The following is a 20,330-nucleotide window of genomic DNA, read 5'->3' on the forward strand; positions in this document are numbered from 1 at the left end:
TTTATTTAACTCACAGAATCCCTTTTTTTAATTTTTAAAAATTTTAATAGTACATTATTTTTCCAATTACATGTAAAGATGATTTTCAACATTCATTTTTTGGGTAAGAATTTGAATTCCAATTTTTTTTTCCTTCCCTTTCTTTCCTCTCTCTCTTCTCTGTGCTAGCAAGCAATCTGTCTTTTTAAAAAGTTTTTTTTTTTTTTAATTATCATTTTTATTAAAGCTTTTTATTTACCAAATATATGCATTGGTAATTTTTCAACATTGACCCTTGCACAACTTTTTGTTTCAAATTTTCCCCTCCTTACCCCCACCCCTTCTCCCCTAGATTGCAGATAGTACAATACATGTTAAATATGTTAAACTATATGTTATATCCAATGTATGTATACATATTTATAAAGTTATCTTGCTGCACAAGAAAAATCAGATCAAGAAGGAAGGAAAAAGAAAGTGAAAAAGAAAACAAAAATGCAAGCAAACAACAACAGAGAGAATGAGAATGCTATGTTGTGGTCTATATTCAGTTCCCACTGTTCTTGCACTGGGTGTAGATGGCTCTCTTTATCACTGAATAAGTAGAACTAGTTTGAATCATCTCATTGTTGAAGAGAGCCACATCTATCAGAATTTATCGTCATATAGTCTTGTTCACAGTATCTCTTAAATAAGTTTTATTAATGTGTTTTTAAAATTACAATACTTAAAGATTATCCCTCATATTCTGAGATCCTTGTAATAAAATAAAATTAAGTAAAACTAATACAGTGATCTCATCTGATAGGATATGTAACATTTTTATTCCTCATTTTCTGAGATCCTTGTAATAAATTAAAACTAAAACTAATACAGTGACCTCATGCAACATTTCACATCTGTAACACTTCCCCGTTCTCTATTGTTCTTTAGTTTTCTGAAATATTTTTTCTCTTTCCTACCTCTCAGCCCACCAAGAAAGGAAAAACAATAAATTTCTTGTAAAAATATGCATTGTCAAACAAAACAAATTTCCTCAATGACTTACAAATGACATACAAAATTATACTCAATGACATACAAAATTATGTATGTCTCATTTTGTACCCTAAATCCTTTACTTCTCTGTAATAGATTGTATGTTTCATATTTTTCAAAAGAGGGAAGAGAACAGACTCTTAAAGCTATTATTCTATTAATGTGATTTCAATTCCTAGGAAAAGTCTAAAAAAGTCATTAAAGAGATGGTTGGTGAATATCTAGACAAAGAAGCAATTATTACAACGAGTCTCATTTCCTTTTTTGACAGGATTATTAAACTGATAGATTTAGGAAATATTATAGATGTAATTTACCTAGACTTTAACAGGTCTTTTGATTTTTACCATTTCACAGAGAAGATGGAGAAATGGATTTGGTGACAATACAACCAGATAGATTGTGTAGTTTCAAAAATTAGTTGGTGATTCAGAATTATTGTTGCAGGAAGTCTCCAGGAGAGTAGCACTAAGTGATCTAGACTTAGTCTTGCAGTTTTCAATATTTTTTTTTAACATTGATTTGTATACAGGTGTAGATGGCATGTTAATTTCATTTACAAGTGATATAAAACTGGGAGCGATAGTTAACCAAGTTGGTGGCAACATCCCAAAGGATTTGAGAAAGCTAGAGTATTTTGCCAAATATTTTAAGACGGAATTAAATAGTATAACAGTAGAATAGTACACTTCACAAGCATAGAATAGAGGAGGCATGAATAGATATCAACTGCTCTGAAAAAAAAATCTAGAGATTGTAGTAGATTTAGAAGTCCACTATTGAATTAGTATTATGATCACTATTGAATCAGTATTATGATGTGACAGCCAGAAAAGCTGATTTAATCTTGAGTTATATTGAGAGTCATAGCTTCTAGAAGTCAGTGAGTGATAGTTTTTTTCCTGCACTCAAGAGTTGTCTTAATTTGCATTTCTCTGATCAGTAGTGATTTGGAACATTCTTTCATATGAGTGGTAATGAGTGATTCTTATTGTGGCTCCTCGGTATTTGAATTTTTCTGGCTGCTTGTAATATTTTTTCCTTAATCTGATAGTTCTGAAATTTTCCCACAATATTCCTTGGAGTTTTTATTTTAGAATCTTTTTCAGAAGGTGTTTGATGAATTCAATGCCTATTTTACCTTATGATTCTATTACCTCTGGGCAATTCTCTTTGATGATTTCCTGTAAAATAGTGTCTAGGCTTTTTTTTTTTTTTTAATTCTAATTTTCAGGAAATCCAATAATCTTCAGATTGTCTCTCCTAGATCTGTTTTCCAGGTTTGTTGTTTTTCCAAGTCGATATTTAACATTTTTTCTAATTTTTCTTTTCTTTTTTTTTTTTTTTTATTTTTTTGCTTGATTGATTCTTGGTGTCTCAATAAATCAATTGTTTCTATTTGTTCAGTTCTGATTTTTAATGAGTTATTTTCTTCATTAGCTTTTTTTGCTTCTTTTTGTATATGTCCAATTGAGTTTTTAAATGAGTTGTTTTGCTCTATGGAATTTTTTTCCATTTCACTATTTTTTTTTTTTTTACTGAGTTACTTTCTTTTTTCATTTCACAAATCCTGTTTTCTTGGGAGTTCTTTATCTTTTCCAATTCACAAATTCTATTTCCCTGTACTCCCTGGGAATTCTTTACCTTTTCCAATTCACAGTTCAGGAAGTCTTTTTCTTTTTCCACTTTATCAAATTTTTCTTTAAGTGAGTTATATGCCTTTTTTGTACTCTCTTGCAGAGCTTCTCTTTCCTTTCCCCATTTTTCTTCTAGCTCTCTTTTAAGATCTGTTATAATTTCTTCTAGGTGAGCCTTGTGTGATGGGGACCAGATTACATCCCCTTTTGGGGTTTTGTTTGGAGATTGTCTTTTATTAGTCTCCTCCTGCTCTCTTTCTGTATAGAAACTGTCAGTGATTAGCCTTCACTGGGTCTTCTTACTCATTTTTTTTAAAGCCCTTAGGGTCTGCCTTCAGGGAAAGGGGGTTACCAGCTTCCTCTGCAGAGCAGGAATAGATTGAAGGACAGTAGCTGTATTGCAAATGGGCTGCTAAGAGCTGCCAAGCTGGGGAAGTGTTCTGGGAAGATCCCTGCACCGGAAGTGTCTCTGCCCTGGGTAGCACTGGCCGAGCTGCCAAAGTGCCTTGTAAGAGCCCCACTGTGTCGCTGTGGGGATTAGCAGTTGCCCAGGGAAGATCCCCAAACCAGAAGTGTCTCTGCTCTCTGTCCTGGGGAGCACAGTCGCACAGAAGTTCTATTGCCCTGGCAGAGCCCTCTTGCTGTGCAGATTTGTGGTTGCCCTAGGTAGAGTCCCCCTCCCCCACTGTGCATATTAGAGCCTGCCTCGGGCTTAGCTCCCCTGCCTTGCAGAAATATGACTGCCCCCAGGCAAAAGTTGCATGCTGCAGTATGCAGCTATACAGCTGTGCTGTGGTCTGTGCTAAATCACTTCTGGTTTTGGGTGGGTGTAGCCAGATCCTGTTAGATTCTGGCGTTTTTTGGAGTATACTCTACCTTTGGCTTTACCTTCTCTGCTGATCTACTGCTTTGCAACCAAAGCAGAGCAGCCAATCTGTGGTAGTGTCCTCCTTGCAAATTTTCCAGCCATAGAGACTGCCCCTGCCCCATCCACTCAGTATGCTAGCCTCTGGTACTATCTTCCTGCATTCACTGGCCTGCTCCCACCGATCAGCACAAACCTCTTCTGGTGATCTTCCAGATTATCTTCTGTTGGTATGTTGTTGTACTTCCAATATTCATGGATTTTACCATTCAAGCACTATTTTTGAGGCTAAATTTGGTAATTAGTAGTGAGGGTATGAGAGGAGCTTAGAATGTTACGTGTGTCTTCTCCACCATCTTGGCTCCGCATCCCCCCCACCCCACCCCACACACAAGAGTAAATTTCAAAATCATCTATGTACACATGTTTTATAGGCATTTGGAATATAGGAAATGAATGTGGGCTAACATAATTGAGGAAGGATTCATGAAGGGAGTAGGAGTTGAGTCAGAGAGGTAGGATTTAGATAAAGAGTTTTTTAGAGGTTTTTAACCATATGAACAAATGATTAGAGGCATGTAACTACCAACACTAAGCATTGTTAAGCACCTAGTATGCCAAGTACTGTGTTATGTGCTGGGAATACAAAGAAAAATAACTGCCCCTATTCTTGGGCACCTTTCCTTCTACTAGGAAGAAAGAGATGTATATATATGGATAGTTACAGAATGAAGAAAATAAATTCAATCACACAGGAAATACAGAAATACCTAGCAAAGCTAAGCTTTTATTTATATTTTAATTACTTCATCCTCAATATCACTTGAATCAAGTCATCTTAATCAGAGCTTCTTAAGCTTTTCCTACTCATGACCCCTTTTTCACCTGAGAAATTTTTACACAATTCTACACAGGAATATAAAACAAGTATACAAATCAAACATTTACTGATAAATGTTTCATTGAGGACAGGAATTCCTTCATTATTATAAATGGAGTCATGGAAGTATTTTCTGAGAACTCTTTTAATTGAGTCACTTATCACACTTCAGAAATGTCCCATGCTTTTTCTTCATTTTGAAGTGACAACATTGCCTAGCAGAATTGTTCTGATAGATTCCTTTGAATATAGTACACAAGAATAGAAAAATGACTGTACTGAATATGTGAGGTTCTGAACTTACCAAATTTTCAGCTAAATTTACAAATCAGTAGTGTTAAGTGGCTAGCAGATACAACTGAGACTAAGAAGGAATGTTTTGTTTTCATTTAGCACTCATTTACTAGGACACTTTTAAAGAATAACTTTTCTGACAGGTTTCTGTCAGAATAATAGAACTCTTATGTCATGAGGTTTAATTTGCCTGTAAATATTTAAGAAACTAGAATAAGAAGGACTATGGGTGGTGGTATTATTACTATTATCCTGCTAGGGACTGACATTTTCTAGTTAGTTACACTTTTGTATTTGACTATAGAATAGTGAAACTCATGAACCATCTGGTTTATAGAAACCTCAATTAATAGCTTTTTCTCTTTAATATATGCTGACTTTTATAGCATACTATAAAATAAATGTAAATATGTTAAAATTGTTAGTGAATCAAAGCTAATTAGTTTATATACATCTGGCTTTTGTTGTGTATATTTTATATAAATATGAATATTTGTGAATTTTTTTTAATCTACTCTTGCCCATTAAGGATTCATTTGAGTGGACTACAATTCTCAATACCATTAAATATTTTAAAAATTACAACTTGTATACTTTTTTATAGGTTTATATAGGTTATAATTAGTATATGAATTTAGTGCTTTGTAAACTAACAAACATATATAATAGAATTAAGTAAAAGCAAAAAAATAGGCAAACACAACTGAACAGGGGTGAATTAATTAACTATGTATAAACCCTATGACATCTTTTTAAAAATTCTGTACTATTTTGAATTTCCAACTTTAGTTTTCTCTCTCCATTTTTGTACTTTGTGACCTTTAATTATTTTGCTTTTGTATAAAAATGACCCTGAATATATTCAAAAGAAATCGTTGTCACTTAATGGCAGTTCCTTCATAATAATATCCAACGTATCTCTGTTGTCAGAACAAAATTGGTTGTTTGGCCAGTGTGCATATTGCAACTTCATTTATGATATTTCATGGAAAATTCAATTTTTCTTAGAATACTTTACCAATATAACAGTAGGAACTTTTTTTTTTTTTTTTAATTTTTGGTGACATAGAATTTCAAGTCTTTCTAGGTCTCTCATATTTAATCAAAGAATCACAGGATCTTAAGAACTGGATGGGACTCAGAGATCTAGTCTTGTTGAAATACAAGGTTCTGAGAGTGGTTTGCAATGTGAAAAACTCACAAAGGCTTTCAAAGGATCCTTGGGGCTGATCAAGGTCATTTAGCACGGAATTGTCCTTGGAGGGAACGCAATTTAAAGATTGGAGGCCTGGAGGGAAAGGGGAATGAGGGCAGGATATAGAGAGTTGTAGAAATTAGGGAAGGTCCTTGTTGAAAAGAAACTGGCTACATCAATTGGAGAATGGTTGGGTAAATTGTGGTATATGAATGTTATGGAATATTATTGTTCTGTAAGAAATGACCAACAGGATGAATACAGAGATGCTTGTAGAGACTTATATGAACTGATGCTAAGTGAAATGAGCAGAACAAAGAGACCATTATATACGTCAACGATACTGTATGAAGATGTAATCTGATGGAAGTGGATTTCTTTGACAAAGAGACCTAATTCAGTTTCAATTGATCAGTGATGGACAGAAGCAGCTACAGTGCCAAAGAAAAAAACACTGGGAAATGAATGTAAACTGTTTGCATTTTTGTTTTTCTTCCCGGGTTATTTTTACCTTCTGAATCCAATTCTCCCTGTGCAACAAGAAAACTGTTTGGATCTGCACACATACATTGTATCTACGATATACTACGACATATTCAACATATATAGGACTGCTTGCCATCTAGGGGAGGAGGTGGAGGGTGGGAGGGAAAAAACGGAACAGAAGTGAGTGCAAGGGATAATGTAAAAAAAATTACCCTGGCATGGGTTCTGTCAATAAAAAGTTACTATAATAAAAAAGAAAAGAAACTGGATAATGTCTACCTCAGTAACTGCATGAGGGCTATGCTAATGCAGAGTAATGATGGTACTTTATTCATAAGTTACTTATTGGTCAAGAGTATGCTATAATGCACATGCTCTAGTAAAGGAAAGTTCCCTTATTTGCAGAGTCCTTACTGATTTGGTGAGTTGGGCAAGCCTTGGTCATGCTGACAAGATGTAACCATACAGCCTGGGTTTATGTAAGATAAGGTTCACAATGGGAATAGGGTGGGCTTTGTTAAAGTTCACATAATTCTCAAGAGCTGCACCCACATGAATCTAGTGTATATTGGTGTCTCCCATTTCTGCCATCTTGATTATATGTTCTTATTATTTCTTTGAATCACTGTTGCCCTCTCTGCCAAAAATTCCTTAAGATCATGGACAGCACCATGATTTATCTTTAGCCATGTGTCATAGACTTAAAACATAATAGGCATTAAATATTGTGTGAAACTGTGGCAGTTACTGATTTTTACTAATTACTTTGATTTGCTTAAGCTCCTATACCATTAAGAGGAGACCAGAATGACCTGGGAATCAAAAGCAGGAGACAAAATGAGCATTCCCTACTGGGCACATTAGGAATTCCTTACAGTATCATACTTAACCTGGAATTTCTCCTCCTATGCTATAGAACCAATTCAGACTAGCTCATTTCTACCTCCATCCCAGTGACCAAAATTGATAAGACCACCATTCTCCTTCTAAAAATTGATCCAGCCCAGGGATAAACTGATAAGACCACTATGCCATTACCCCTACTCTGTGACCTGTGCTTTTTGTCTTGATAACTTGATTATATCCCTCCACTCTTTTGATTTTTGTCTATGTAATTCCTACTGCCTATGCCCATCCTGAGCTCAGTTCTAACTGTGTTCCCATGTGTACATGTATACATGTCTGCCTTCTTGGGAGGAATAGACCCATGGATCCAATGTAATTCTCTTTGTCTTTAGAAACTCTGAAAAAGTTTTACTATTGTTACAAAACATCAAGTAACAAGAGATAACACATTGGATGACAGAATCAGAATTGATAAAGGTCCCAAAAAGCCAAGTCTGATAAGATATAAAGCTCTTCACTTGAATTCTTAAACCCTAATTTACAAATATAGGTTGGAAAAGAAAGAATTAGAAAATAGCTAGTCTACCTCACTGACTGATGTAAGAATAAAATGAAACTGGAGATGGTATGGGATAGTGATAAAAGTGTTCAACTTAATATTTATTTAACTTGAAGTAAAAAGGATTTGTTCAAATATTGATTATGCTACTTACTGTCTGGATAAACTTGGGCTAGTACTTTATTTTTTAAATACCTTTTTATTTACAAGTTATATACATGGGTAATTTTACAGCATTGACAATTGCCAAACCTTTTGTTCCAATTTTTCCCCTCCTTCCCCCCACCCCTCTCCCCTAGATGGCAGGATGACCAATACATGTTAAATATATTAGAGTATAAATTGAATACGAAATACATGTCCAAACCATTATTTTGCTGTACAAAAAGAATTGGACACCGAAATATTGTACAATTAGCCTGTGAAGGAAATCAGAAATGCAGGCAGGCAAAAATATAGGGATTGGGAATTCGATGTAATGGTTCTTAGTCATCTCCCAGAGTTCTTTCGTTGGGTGTAGCTGGTTCAGTTCATTACTGCTCCATTGGAACTGATTTGGTTCATCTTATTGCTGAAGATAGCCAGGTCCATCAGAACTGGTCATCATATAGTATTGTTGTTGAAGTATATAATGATCTCCTGCTCCTGCTCATTTCACTCAGCATCATTTCATGTAAGTCTCTCCAGGCCTTTCTGAAATCATCCTATTGGTCGTTTTTTCCTGAACAATAATATTCCATATACCACAATTTATTCAGCCATTCTCCAGTTGATGGGCATCTACTCAGTTTCCTATTTCTGGCCACTACAAAGAGGGCTATTGGACTAGTACTTTAAAGTAAATTTCTTTTCTTTAAAATTAAGGAATTAAGATTGGTGACTTTTCAGGTGTCTTTCATTTCAAGAGCCATAATCCTATGAATTAAATAATTTGAAAATATTTTTAAAACTATAAATAATTCATAATGCAAGGCTTCAAAAAATTAAGCTGTGCCTGCTTATTTTTGTTCTGCTATTACCCATGACAGGGAATCATCTATACTGAACACTGAAAAATAGCATAAACCAATACTCCATAGGATCCATCTACTAACACTGTTAGGTAGTAAGATCGTTCTATTTTCTTTTTACTTTATAATGACCCTAGACTTGGAGTCATGAAATCTGAGTTGTAAAAAGGGAGTGATAATATTTGAGTTATTGTAAGAAAAATGCTTTGCAAACTTTAAAGGCTTATAGAAATGGAAGTAGGAATTGTTATTCTTATTAGCAATGTATATTTAAATAGGTTTTTGATCATTTTAGGTAATTTATTTGGTAAAAGCTGTAATGATGTTTTAGGAGATCAACCCCTTAAACCCATGTCCTTTTAATTGAAGAATTATTCTTCATATGTATTGTGTGGCTCAAAATGGTGAGTGATCACCATATAATAATTTAAAAAAAAAGCTGGAGATATCTATAGGAGTAAAACAAAGGTTTATCATACTGTCTAGAGAGAAAGGGGTATCCCTCCAGTGGAACAAGCAATCGAAAGAAGGAGGCACCTTTTGGGACAGATTTGACACTTTAAATAGTTACCAACTAATCCTCATCCTCACTGGCTGCAGGTCTTAACATTCTAAATGCAGGAACTTCCCAGAAAATTGAATTTTTGGCCAATAGGTACATAGCTGCCCATATCTGATGGAGGTAGAAAGAAAATAATGTCATAGGAGAATAGCAGGAATGCCCAGAGACTACCTTCAGGCCTACTCCAACTCTGGGGTAGATAAAGCCTTACTAGATTTTCATAAATGTCTCACCCATCGTTCAATATAAGGAGGTTTAAGGTTTCCAAACTTTCTACTAGGTAACTCACCATCTAGAAGATAATGTTATTTTGTAATATTTCAAAGTATTCTGAACATTTTGATTTGCTTCTAAAATGTGATCAATGAGTAAGGATTTATTTTCTGAAAGAATAATTTTTTAGCCTGTTAAGAATATTCATCAAATCTTAATTAGTATCTTTTGATGTTGAAAAACTAAAACTTATATTAATCTTCTTTAGTAGTAGGGGAAATATAAATGTGATTGATGAGGTGCAAATGAGATTAGTGGTAGTGAAGAAGTTTGAGAATTAGGGTGGAGAATCCCCTCTGGTTGGAGCAGGTCCAATGTGAAAGGATTTGCAAAACCTGAAATTTGAATGGCAGAAAAGGGAATTTTATTGTTCACTAAGAAGGAAACTTTCTTAGTGGGCAAAACTCCTCATTAGGAATTTGGCAAAGGTGGATTAACAGACCCTGATCATATGGGTAAATGTTGGCCTGGATTGTAATGGGCTAGAATTCTGGAGAAATGTACTTGAAACAAGGATTCTTACAAGAAGGTGTTAACTAAGTAGAATTGATGACAGTGTTTATCTAGTTTAGCAAATGAGTTCTCTAGTTCAATATGATTGATTTAATCTTACAACAAATAACAGTTCCCTAGTGATACAATGATTGGTTTATACTCAGTATACTGTAATGATGTAATTGTAATAGAGTATATAAACTAGGGACAAATTCAGCCAGAGACAGAGAAGACTTGATTAGCCTCCTGGTGGCTCTCCTGCCTCCTGCACTTTGAGAGAGAAGACATTGCATTTTGGACCAGCTTTTGGTGGCTCTCTTGCCTCCTGCATTTCCTCCACTGAAACCAAGACCCATTCTGAAGGGCCTCCAGAAAACTAGCAGGATCCCATATGAAGGAGACAGACTATAAAGGAGATAATAAAGACTTTGGACTTCATCCCTAACTATTCTCTGGTGATTATTCTTCTGAGACCAAGGTTGCTCTGAAGGCTCTCCAGAAAGCTAACTAGGACATTACACTGGGGTTGGAAGCTGTCTGGGTTAATCATTAGAAAACTATCAGGCAGAGTTCTCCAATTAAATAAAATCACTTAACTGGGAGTTTGCAGGCTTTTCCCAGAGTCTGGGAACTTCTTGAAGGGGATCCAGGCCATCCCCCAAAAGATCTCAGTTTCAAAGGAGGGTGACTTGAATGAAACCATTTAACTTGGAATGGGCTTGTCTGGGAAAGGTGTAATGCCAGTCTCACATCTTGGTGGAACCTCCAAAACGTAATGCCAGAGAAACTGAGGCAAGATAGAGATCAAAGAGTTTTTAATATTTTGTGGTGTTCTCTTCTTTTTCTAAAATATAATGGTTCTCTCTGGGAGCAGGTTTCTTGAGGAGGTTTTCTGAGGGCAGCCTTAGTTTCGGTTCAAAGTAATAATCACCCTAAATACAGCCAGGAGTTAAAATTCAGTCCTTTACTGTGTCCTTCAAAAGCTTGAGCTTTAGCCCCTAACTCCCTCCGAATGTCTCCAGCCAGCACAAAGGTGGAATATGGAATGAATCTGTCTCCACCTCCAAGAGTGGGCTTCTGTCCCTGGCCCTGAGAGTTTCTTGCTTATATGCAGTACACTGAGTACACACCAATCATTATATCACTGGGAAACCATTATTTGTTGTGGGATTAAATTAATTCTAAACTAGATTTAAACATTGTCTTCTCAATTCCACTTAGTACCTTGTTTCAAGTTCTGGCTCATAACATCTCCTTATAGGATCAGATCAATCATACTGAACCATGCTAAATTAGGCAACTGACATCACTTTGTAAGGATTCTAACAATATTTGATTTGGGTTTCTGACAGAGAGAGATAGTCTGGAGGCAGAGCAGAATCCATTCAGCCTCCAGGATTGAATTGAACTTTCTTCTCAAAGAATCCAGCATTAAATGTGAGATTCCAACGAGTTATATATAGCTCCAAGTGATCAGGGAAGATAAAGGAAAGGGGTGGAGTCTGAACAATTCTGAGTGTGGGAATTTCCATGAATAGACTATCAATTTGACTCTGACAGGTTGGGGGTAGGACCATGAATTCTCATGAACTGGGAGTGAAGGGGGTAGTCACTAGAGACAGAAAGTTTGGAACTTAGAGATACATAAGCATATCTCTTAGTAACTTATCTGCCTATGGAATGCTATTGGTCAGCTCTTCCAGCCCTAATTATCTCAGTTCTAATGGTTAGGAAGGGGGGTTGTTGCAAGTAGGGGGATTGAGGCAGAACAATTCAAAGAACTCAGGCAGAACAATTTAGGGAAATTGAGGTAATAAAAGTAAACTGTGGCACAACAAAGGTATGCTTTTCCCAGGGTCTGAGAGTCTCCCCAAAGGGAACACATTTTATATCCGGGCCCTCCCCAAAGGTTACATTATTTTTCCCAAAAAGATCTCATTTTACATTATAATCACTATACATTTTGAAGAATATCTTCATTTTGAGATTGATTTAAGTATAACATGATATGGTATATGTTAGATGCTGTATTTGTGTTAATCATTATAGGTTTTAAAGTATTTTAAATACTACAGATGCTTTTGACCAGTTTGTTTTTTTAGTAATGGTATAATAGCTCACATTTATCACATCTAGGATTTGCAAAGCACTTTATAGATATTATTTCATCTCAGTAGTAAATCATTTGAATAGTAAATTTACTATTAATTATTTTTATTATTTTATTATATTATATTTATTATATTATATTATTATTTACTATTAATAGTAAATAGTAAAAAGCAGTCTTTTAATTAGGTAGACAAATGGCCATATCAATCTTTATTCCCTATAGTTAATAGATATATAGTTGGGAATACATGGAAAATGTGTCTTTTTAAAAATTGATTGCTATCCCCCCCTTTTTTTTTCCTGAGGCAGTTGGGGTTAAGTGACTTGTCCAGGGCCACACACTAGGAAGTGTTAAGTGTCTAAGGCCAAATTTGAACTCGGGCCCTCCTGACTTAAGAGCTGATACTCTACTGCACCACCTAGCTGTTCAGGTATTCCCTATTTTTCATAGTTCAGTAGACATAATTAGTGTTTATTTTACTTATGATAACTTAACACATGGATTCACTGCTTTTTTCTCTAGTTAGTTATTTGATCTTGCAGGTAATAGGGATTTATTTTCTCTTTTGCTCCCTTTTACTGGTCTAATGAATTGTGGAATCATTTTCAGTAGACCACATCTTATAATTATAAAAATGATAAGCTAACCCTTACCTATTGATTTTTATAGAAAAAGCAGAGGCTATCAGGGCTGCCCAGGTCTTCTAAATACTGGTATTCTCTTTTCTTTCCCTAGTATCAATATGGGCCCACATATTTAGAATATACTTAACAGTTTTCAATATTTTAGTTACATTTTCACATAACTGTAAAGTAAGCAACATTTCATTCAAATTAAATCATCTTTTGTTACCTTGGGAAATTGTGTGGATAAATACTGAATAGTGGTTTTTCAAGTTTTGTTTTGAGAATGGATTTTTCAAAGTTGATAACTCTTAGTAAGACATCTATCTCAGATCAGATAATTCCTTAGAAGATCAGCAAAAACTACTGCTATTGTGCTTGAAATACTATCTCTTAAAAAATATTAATAAACTGCTTTATCTCTTGTCCACCCCACTTAAGAACTTTTCTCTTTTTAGGTGTTGAGAAGCTGATCAACCACCTACATAGACACAACATTCCTATTGCTGTTGCTACTAGTTCAGCTGGATTGTCTTTTGAATTGAAAACAAAAAGACACAAAGAATTCTTTAGTTTGTTTAATCATCTAGTTATGGGTGATGACTCTGAGGTGAAGAATGGCAAACCGGAGCCTGATTTGTTTCTAACTTGTGCAAAGAGATTTTCCCCTTCTCCTCCTGTGGAAAAGGTAATCTGGATATGTTGATTGAGCAGATGGTTTGTTTTGCCCATTGATATTAACATTTCAGAGCAGAGTTTGGGGAAAAAAAAAAATTAGTTCTAATGATCTTTAGAACTACCTAACCTAAATGATTGTTTTAAAAGTTTTGGGTATTTTGTTTTGTTTTATTATCCCCTGGGCTTTTGTTATCTCTATTGTCTTGGGAAATGCAAATTAAAACCTTTTAGTCTTTTCGTCTTTAGAGTTTAGCTTACTAGCAAGTGCTTATTCAAACCTTATTTAATTATTTACAATTTTTAATTTTCTAATTTTAATTCTCTACTCTTTGTTAAAGCTTATTGTTTGTAGAGACAGCTAAATGGCACAGTGGCTAGAATGTTATACCTGGAATTAGAGAGGCCTGAGTTCAGGTACATTCTGGGATGTTTACTAAATATGTGATGCTAGGCAAATCATTTAACTTCCTTATGCCTCAATTTGCTTAGCTGTAAAATGGAGAGAATAGCATCTACCTTTTAGAGTTGTGAGGATCAAAAGAATTTTGATATTTGTCCATTGTTTTATAGGGTACCTGACACATAGTACACTAAATAGTAAATGCTTGTTTCCTTCCTTCTGTCAAAGGAAAGAATGTTTGAAATTGGAAAATAACTCTTAGGTTTGTTGCATATAAAATATATAAAAGATAAAGGACTTACTATTGAAAGTTTTTAAAATTTCCTTTTTAGTTTAGAACTATTTAACTTTGAAATCAGATATGCACTCTCTCTGATCTATTTGATAAAATGTTGACAATTTGAAATGATTGATATTAGTAGTTATACTCTTGCCAATTATTATTGGCTGTCATTTGTATTCTAAGATGATATGTTTACTGACCCATAATCAGTAGGATGTACCATTTGTTTATTTAATAATAATGTTGAATCATACTTTTCTAAGCTTCTGTTTGCCTATCTTCTCATCTAAATTATGTCACATATTTTGTAAGATAGATGGGTAGGGTTAAGGATAGACTAAATTTGGGGAGTATAATGAAGCAAGATCTTAATAGAATGGAATAAATGTAGAATTGAAAGTGATCTTATGGACTATCTAATTTAACCTCTCATCTTATAGATAAGGAAACTAAAAGGAGGTAGAATTACATACTTAAGATCATGCAGATAATAAATATGTCAAAAATAAGTATTGAGCTCTGGTCCTCTGATGCCAGAGCCAATGTTGTGAAACCAAGAGGGATTAGTCCTTTTTTTGTTGTTGTTGTTAATGTTATCTTAATTTATATTTAAAAGAAAATATACTTTTGTTAATGAATTTAAATGCATTCATTAAGTATTTCATATGTTTGAGATACTAGGCTAATTAATCGCATGAACATTAATGCGTCCCTATTCCAAATCTCAAATATACATAAACTCATGATCCTAACATCCAAAGCCCTCCATGATCCTACTTTTCCAGCCTTTTATACTGCTTGCCTTCATGTTTCAGTAGCCTATTCTTTGTCCCTTGTTCTAATAATAGGATCAGAGATTTAGAGAAGCATTAGAAGACATCTGCTCCAAAACCCTTTATTTTACAAATTGGGAAACTGAGGCCAAGAAAGCTTTTGACTCTGAAAACCATAAACTAGGTAGTGTCTGAAACTTCTTATTGCTTTAAATGATATGATAAGACCAGGAGAATGCAGAAGAAAGTTGAATACAAAAGGAAAGAACATGATAATTTGCTTGGATTGTGGATGAAAAGTTTGATTTTTCATTAGAGGAATCATGAGCAGAGGTCATCCAAACAGCTATGTGAAGGATTCCTTGAAGAAGGAATAAATTGGAATACTGCAATATTAGAATAATATTGGAATAATGAATACTTCCCAATGTTAATTCATTAGTTAATTATTTCAACTCTACTTTGATCTCAAATCTTTTTCCTCCTAATCCTCTAACCGTTCTTCTTTTGACAACTTTAGCCCTGGATTACTCACCAGTTGCCTCCAGTTCATGAGCCCCTGAATACAGTTGGAGAAAATCTCACAATCTTGGCGAGTTCATTATAATCCATATTATCCATTATCAGTTAACCTTCAGTACAGTAAGGAAGTCCTTTTATTCTTTTTTTTAAACTGCCTGTCACTTCCCATAGGAGTTATTCCAAACTCCTTCCTAAGATTCACATATTTCTCTAAAACATTTCTCTTTTAGCTCTGAATTTTGCCTTCTCTTTTATTTATAAAAATAGAGGTTTTTTGGTTGCAAAAATTTGGTCCCTTATTCTCTTCATCTCCTACTCATCCCTTTTTTATACAAGTTTCTGTTAAAGAAGTGACTCTTCCCCTTTCTCAAATATTTTACTTCTTATTAGTGGTTCCTTTCCAATTTCCTTCCAAATTGGGGTTAAATGTCTTGCCTAGGATCACACAGCTAAAAATGTCAAGTGTCTGAGAGTAGGTTTGTTCTCAGGTCCTCCTGACTTCAGGACCAGTATTTTATTCATTTTGCCATCTAACTGCCCTTTCCTTGTGTCCATTATGACCTCTCAAGTTATCATCCTGGAGTTCTCAACCAAAGAAGATCTTGGTAAATAATGTATTTAACATATACTTTAGCATGTTTAACATGTATGGGACTACCTGACATCTAGGGGAGAGTGTGGAGGGGGAAGGAGGGAAAAAGTTGGAACAGAAGTTTTTGCAAGGATCAATGTTGAAAAATTACCTATGCATATGTTTTGTCAATAAAAAGCTACAATAAAAAAATGTGTAAATAGGGAAAACTCTGTTACACTAAAAGGATTCAAAGATAAATTAATTTCAATACTTCAAATATATATAGTAACTGATACTAGCAGATTACTTTAAAGACATTTAAAGTGGAAAAACAGCAAGATTTTAATAAATATCACCTTTCAGCATTTAGACAAATCCATAAACACTAAAGAAGTTAAATATCTGGCTAGAACTTTAGAAAAAAATAGATGCTATAAAATTTTGATAGAATAATATCTATATTTCTTGTACATTTTCTCTCTTTTTTTTTTTATTTAATAGCCTTTTATTTACAGGTTATATGTATGGGTAATTTTATGCCAAACCTCTTGTTCCAATTTTTCACCTCTTAACCCCCACCCACTCGCCCAGATGGCAGGATGACCAGTAGATGTTAAATATATTAAAATATAAATTAGATACATAATTAAGTATACATGACCAAGCCGTTATTTTGCTGTACAAAAAGAATCAGACTCTGAAATATTGTACAATTAGCTTGTGAAGGAAATCAAAAATGCAGGTGGGCATAAATATAGGGATTGGGAATTCAATGTAATGGTTTTTAGTCATCAGCCAGAGTTCTTTATCTTGGCGTAGCAGGTTCAGTTCATTACTGCTCCATTGGAAATGATTTAGTTGATCTTGTTGCTGAGGATGGCCAGGTCCATCAGAACTGGTCATCATATACTATTGTTGTTGAAGTATATAATGATCATTTGCTCATTTCTGCTCATTTCACTCAGCATCAGTTCGTGTAAGTCTCTCCAGGCCTTTCTGAAATCATCCTGTTGGTCATTTCTTACAGAACAATAATATTCCATAATATTCATATACCACAAAATCATCCTGTTGGTCCCAACTGATGGACATCCATTCAGTTTCCAGTTTCTAGCCACTACAAAAAGGGCTGCCACAAACATTCGTGCACATACAGGTCCCTTTCCCTTCTTTATAATCTCTTTGGGATATAAACCCAGTAGTAACACTGCTGGATTAAAGGGTATGCACAGTTTGATAACTTTTTGAGCATAGTTCCAAACTAGTCTCCAGAATGGTTAGATTCGTTCACAACTCCACCAACAATGCATCAATGTCCCAGTTTTCCCGCTTCCCCTCCAACAATCATCATTATTTTTTCCTGTCATCTTAGCCAATCTGACAGGTGTATAGTGGTATCTTAGAGTTGTCTTAATTTGCATTTCTCTGATTAATAATGACTTGGAGCATCTTTTCATATGACTAGAAATAGTTTCAATTTCTTCATCTGAGAATTGTCTGTTCATATCCTTTGACCATTTTTCAATTGGAGAATGGCTTGATTTTTTATAAATTAGAGTTAATTCTCTATATATTGGAAATGAGGCCTTTATCAGAACCTTTGACTGTAAAAATATTTTCCCAGTTTATTGCTTCCCTTCTAATCTTGTCTGCATTAGTTTTGTTTGTTCTTGTACATTTTCTCCACAAAAATTGTCTATGTGGTATAATCATAACCTTAGGTGCAGAAAAACAAAATACAAAACATTGTTATTGACAAAAGAATAAAAATATAATCATTAAAAGACCTTCAAATAAAAAAATCATCCTTAAATAATTTAATCTGAAAGAATCAGAGGATTAAAGAACAAATCATAGAAATGATAGATTATTTCTTGCAAAATAAGATGACATACCAAAATTTTTTAAATGTAGCAAATACTTGCAAACAGGAGAAGGAACAACAAGTAATTTGGGCACACAACTAGAAAATCAGTATTAAAAAAGCAACAAATAAAAAAACTTCCACTAAATAGAGAAATAAAATTTCAGAAACTCAAAATTTAACAAAATTCAAAACTAAACTAAAAAAAAAACATAATGATAAAATTAGGAACCAATTAAATAAACAACTAATGAAATAGATATAATCTAATTTATTTTAGAGGAGACACTAAATTAGTATTGTCAAAAATGAAAAAGGATAATTCACAGCAAAGTTAGAGGAAACACAGGAAATTATTAGAATCTAATTTACCTAATAATGTATCTACAAAAATGAATACAAATAAAATTAATTAAGGTTTAAAATATATCCAAATATATAGATATAAATACATAGACATATACAGTTATAGACATTTAAAGATATGCCCTGCCCATATTAACAAAACAAAAGTAAGAAATTTAAATAAGTAAATCTTAGGGAAATTAATTCAGAGGTAGGGGAGAGCAGAAAAAAAAAAACAGGCCCACATGAATTCAAAGAAATTCTACCAGATGTCCACAAAATTCCCAATTAATTTCAATGTTTTGTAAATTATTTACAAATAAAAAATATATATCATGCTAAACTTTTCAGTGTTACCTATATAGTCTTAATTTCTTAAATAGGGAAATACAAGATTGAGAAAGAAAACCATATACCCATATGTTTGATGAATATTAATATAATTGTTGACTAATTAATCCTCAAGATGCTATAGCAATACCCTTCAAAAGCTAAACAGCCAGGCTAGATATATAGTAGGATTGCTGTATTGAGTCACTTTTAAGAAACTATGAACATAATTGACCATATTAGTGACAAAAAACAATGTAAATCTTTTGATGATGGCTCAGTGCCAAAAAACTTTTAACAAAACTGTTTCTGCTAAATATTAAAAAGATGTCATTAAATGAACTTATATTATAAATAGTTGCTAAAGCCAAGAGTCAGCATTATATGTAATGAAGAATAAAAAGCAAGGATGTCTATTAAATCAATATTAGCTATCTCTGACACTTGCCTCCTTCCTGACTATTCTCCACTTCATTCTCTCCACTTCATTCATCTCTCCATTGCAGGCTTTTTCTTTGGCTGTTCCCCATCTAATGTACTTCCTCTTCATCTCTTCCTCCTTACTTCCTGAATTCACAATTAAAAGCCCCCATCTTTTACAGGAAGCCTTTTCCAAACCCTTTTAATTTTAGTGAATCTCATTAATTGTGTGTGTGTGTGTGTGTGTGTGTGTGCCTGTACACATGTTTATGTTCAGCTTATTTGCACATATTTGTTTATTCATCTCTCCCCTCCCCTCATAAAATTGTGAGCTCCTTGAGGATTTTTTTTTTTTGCCTTTTTTTTATCCCCTCTACTAAGTATAGTACCTGGCAATTAACAAATTGATAATAGTTGTTTATTGACTAAGTAATTATTTCATTTACCTCTTAAATGCTAACTATAGCAATAAGGCAAAATAATTACAGGCAAAAGGGGAAAAGAATGATCACTTTTTACAAATGATAAGGTAAAATAATTAGAAAATCCTAGAGATTCTACTAAAATTAATTAAAGTCATTAATAATTTCAACAAAATATCACAATATAAAATAAATACACACCTAGTATTATTTGTCCTGTGTATTACCAACAAAACCCAGCAGCAACAGATAGAAAGTGATGTTTTGTTCAGAATAATTAAGGAATGGGTAAAATATATGGTAGTCAACCTAAAGTGATACCCACAGGAATGATATTAGTACCATTACAGATACAATAAAAACATAAATATAGAGCAGAATAATTGGGGAGATATTATTTGTGGTTGGGCTATGCAAATATAATTAAAATGAAATGACAGTACTACCATAATTTACATATTCAATTCAGATTGTCAAAGGATTTACTTTGTGTTAAATAAAATTACAAAATTCCTCTGGAGAAAATAGAATATAAAGTGACATTATGAAGAAAATTGGGAAAGAAATGAGTAAAAAATCACCAGATCTCAAAATTTGCTGCAAAGTGTAGTTAGTATTAATCAGTAGTACTGATTAAAAATAAAGAAATTGATTAGTGGGATTATTTAGAAACACAAGATCCAAAAGCAAACAAATATATTATGATAGAGTGTTTGATAAACCCAGAGAATACTGGTGTGTTTATTCACTATTCAACAAAAACCTAGGAAAACTGGAAAACATTTTTGTAGAAGTTGAGTTATGACCTATATCTAATGCCATATATATCACTATAGTCTCCAAATGACTGCATGACCAAGATAT

General features: G+C 33.7%; 1 protein-coding gene across 3 annotated transcripts in view; it reads left to right on the plus strand.

Annotated features, from left to right (window-relative positions):
• Nucleotides 1–20,330, plus strand: part of PUDP (pseudouridine 5'-phosphatase) — a 143,949-nt gene that overhangs the window by 60,106 nt on the left and 63,513 nt on the right. Inside the window, exons 3-4 of one of the 3 annotated variants that reach the window (XM_031959030.1) lie at nucleotides 13,314–13,543; nucleotides 15,510–15,884. The exons of 1 other annotated variant lie outside the window; for it this stretch is intronic. In XM_031959030.1, the coding sequence (XP_031814890.1) occupies nucleotides 13,314–13,543; nucleotides 15,510–15,596 (317 nt within the window). In that variant the 3' untranslated portion in view covers nucleotides 15,597–15,884. Of the gene's footprint in view, nucleotides 1–13,313; nucleotides 13,544–15,509; nucleotides 15,885–20,330 lie in introns of those variants that run through there. One more of the 3 variants, XM_003765596.4, reaches the window with a different exon arrangement.

Source organism: Sarcophilus harrisii, chromosome 3 (assembly GCF_902635505.1).
Source record: "Sarcophilus harrisii chromosome 3, mSarHar1.11, whole genome shotgun sequence".
Classification (NCBI taxonomy): Eukaryota; Metazoa; Chordata; class Mammalia; order Dasyuromorphia; family Dasyuridae; genus Sarcophilus; species Sarcophilus harrisii.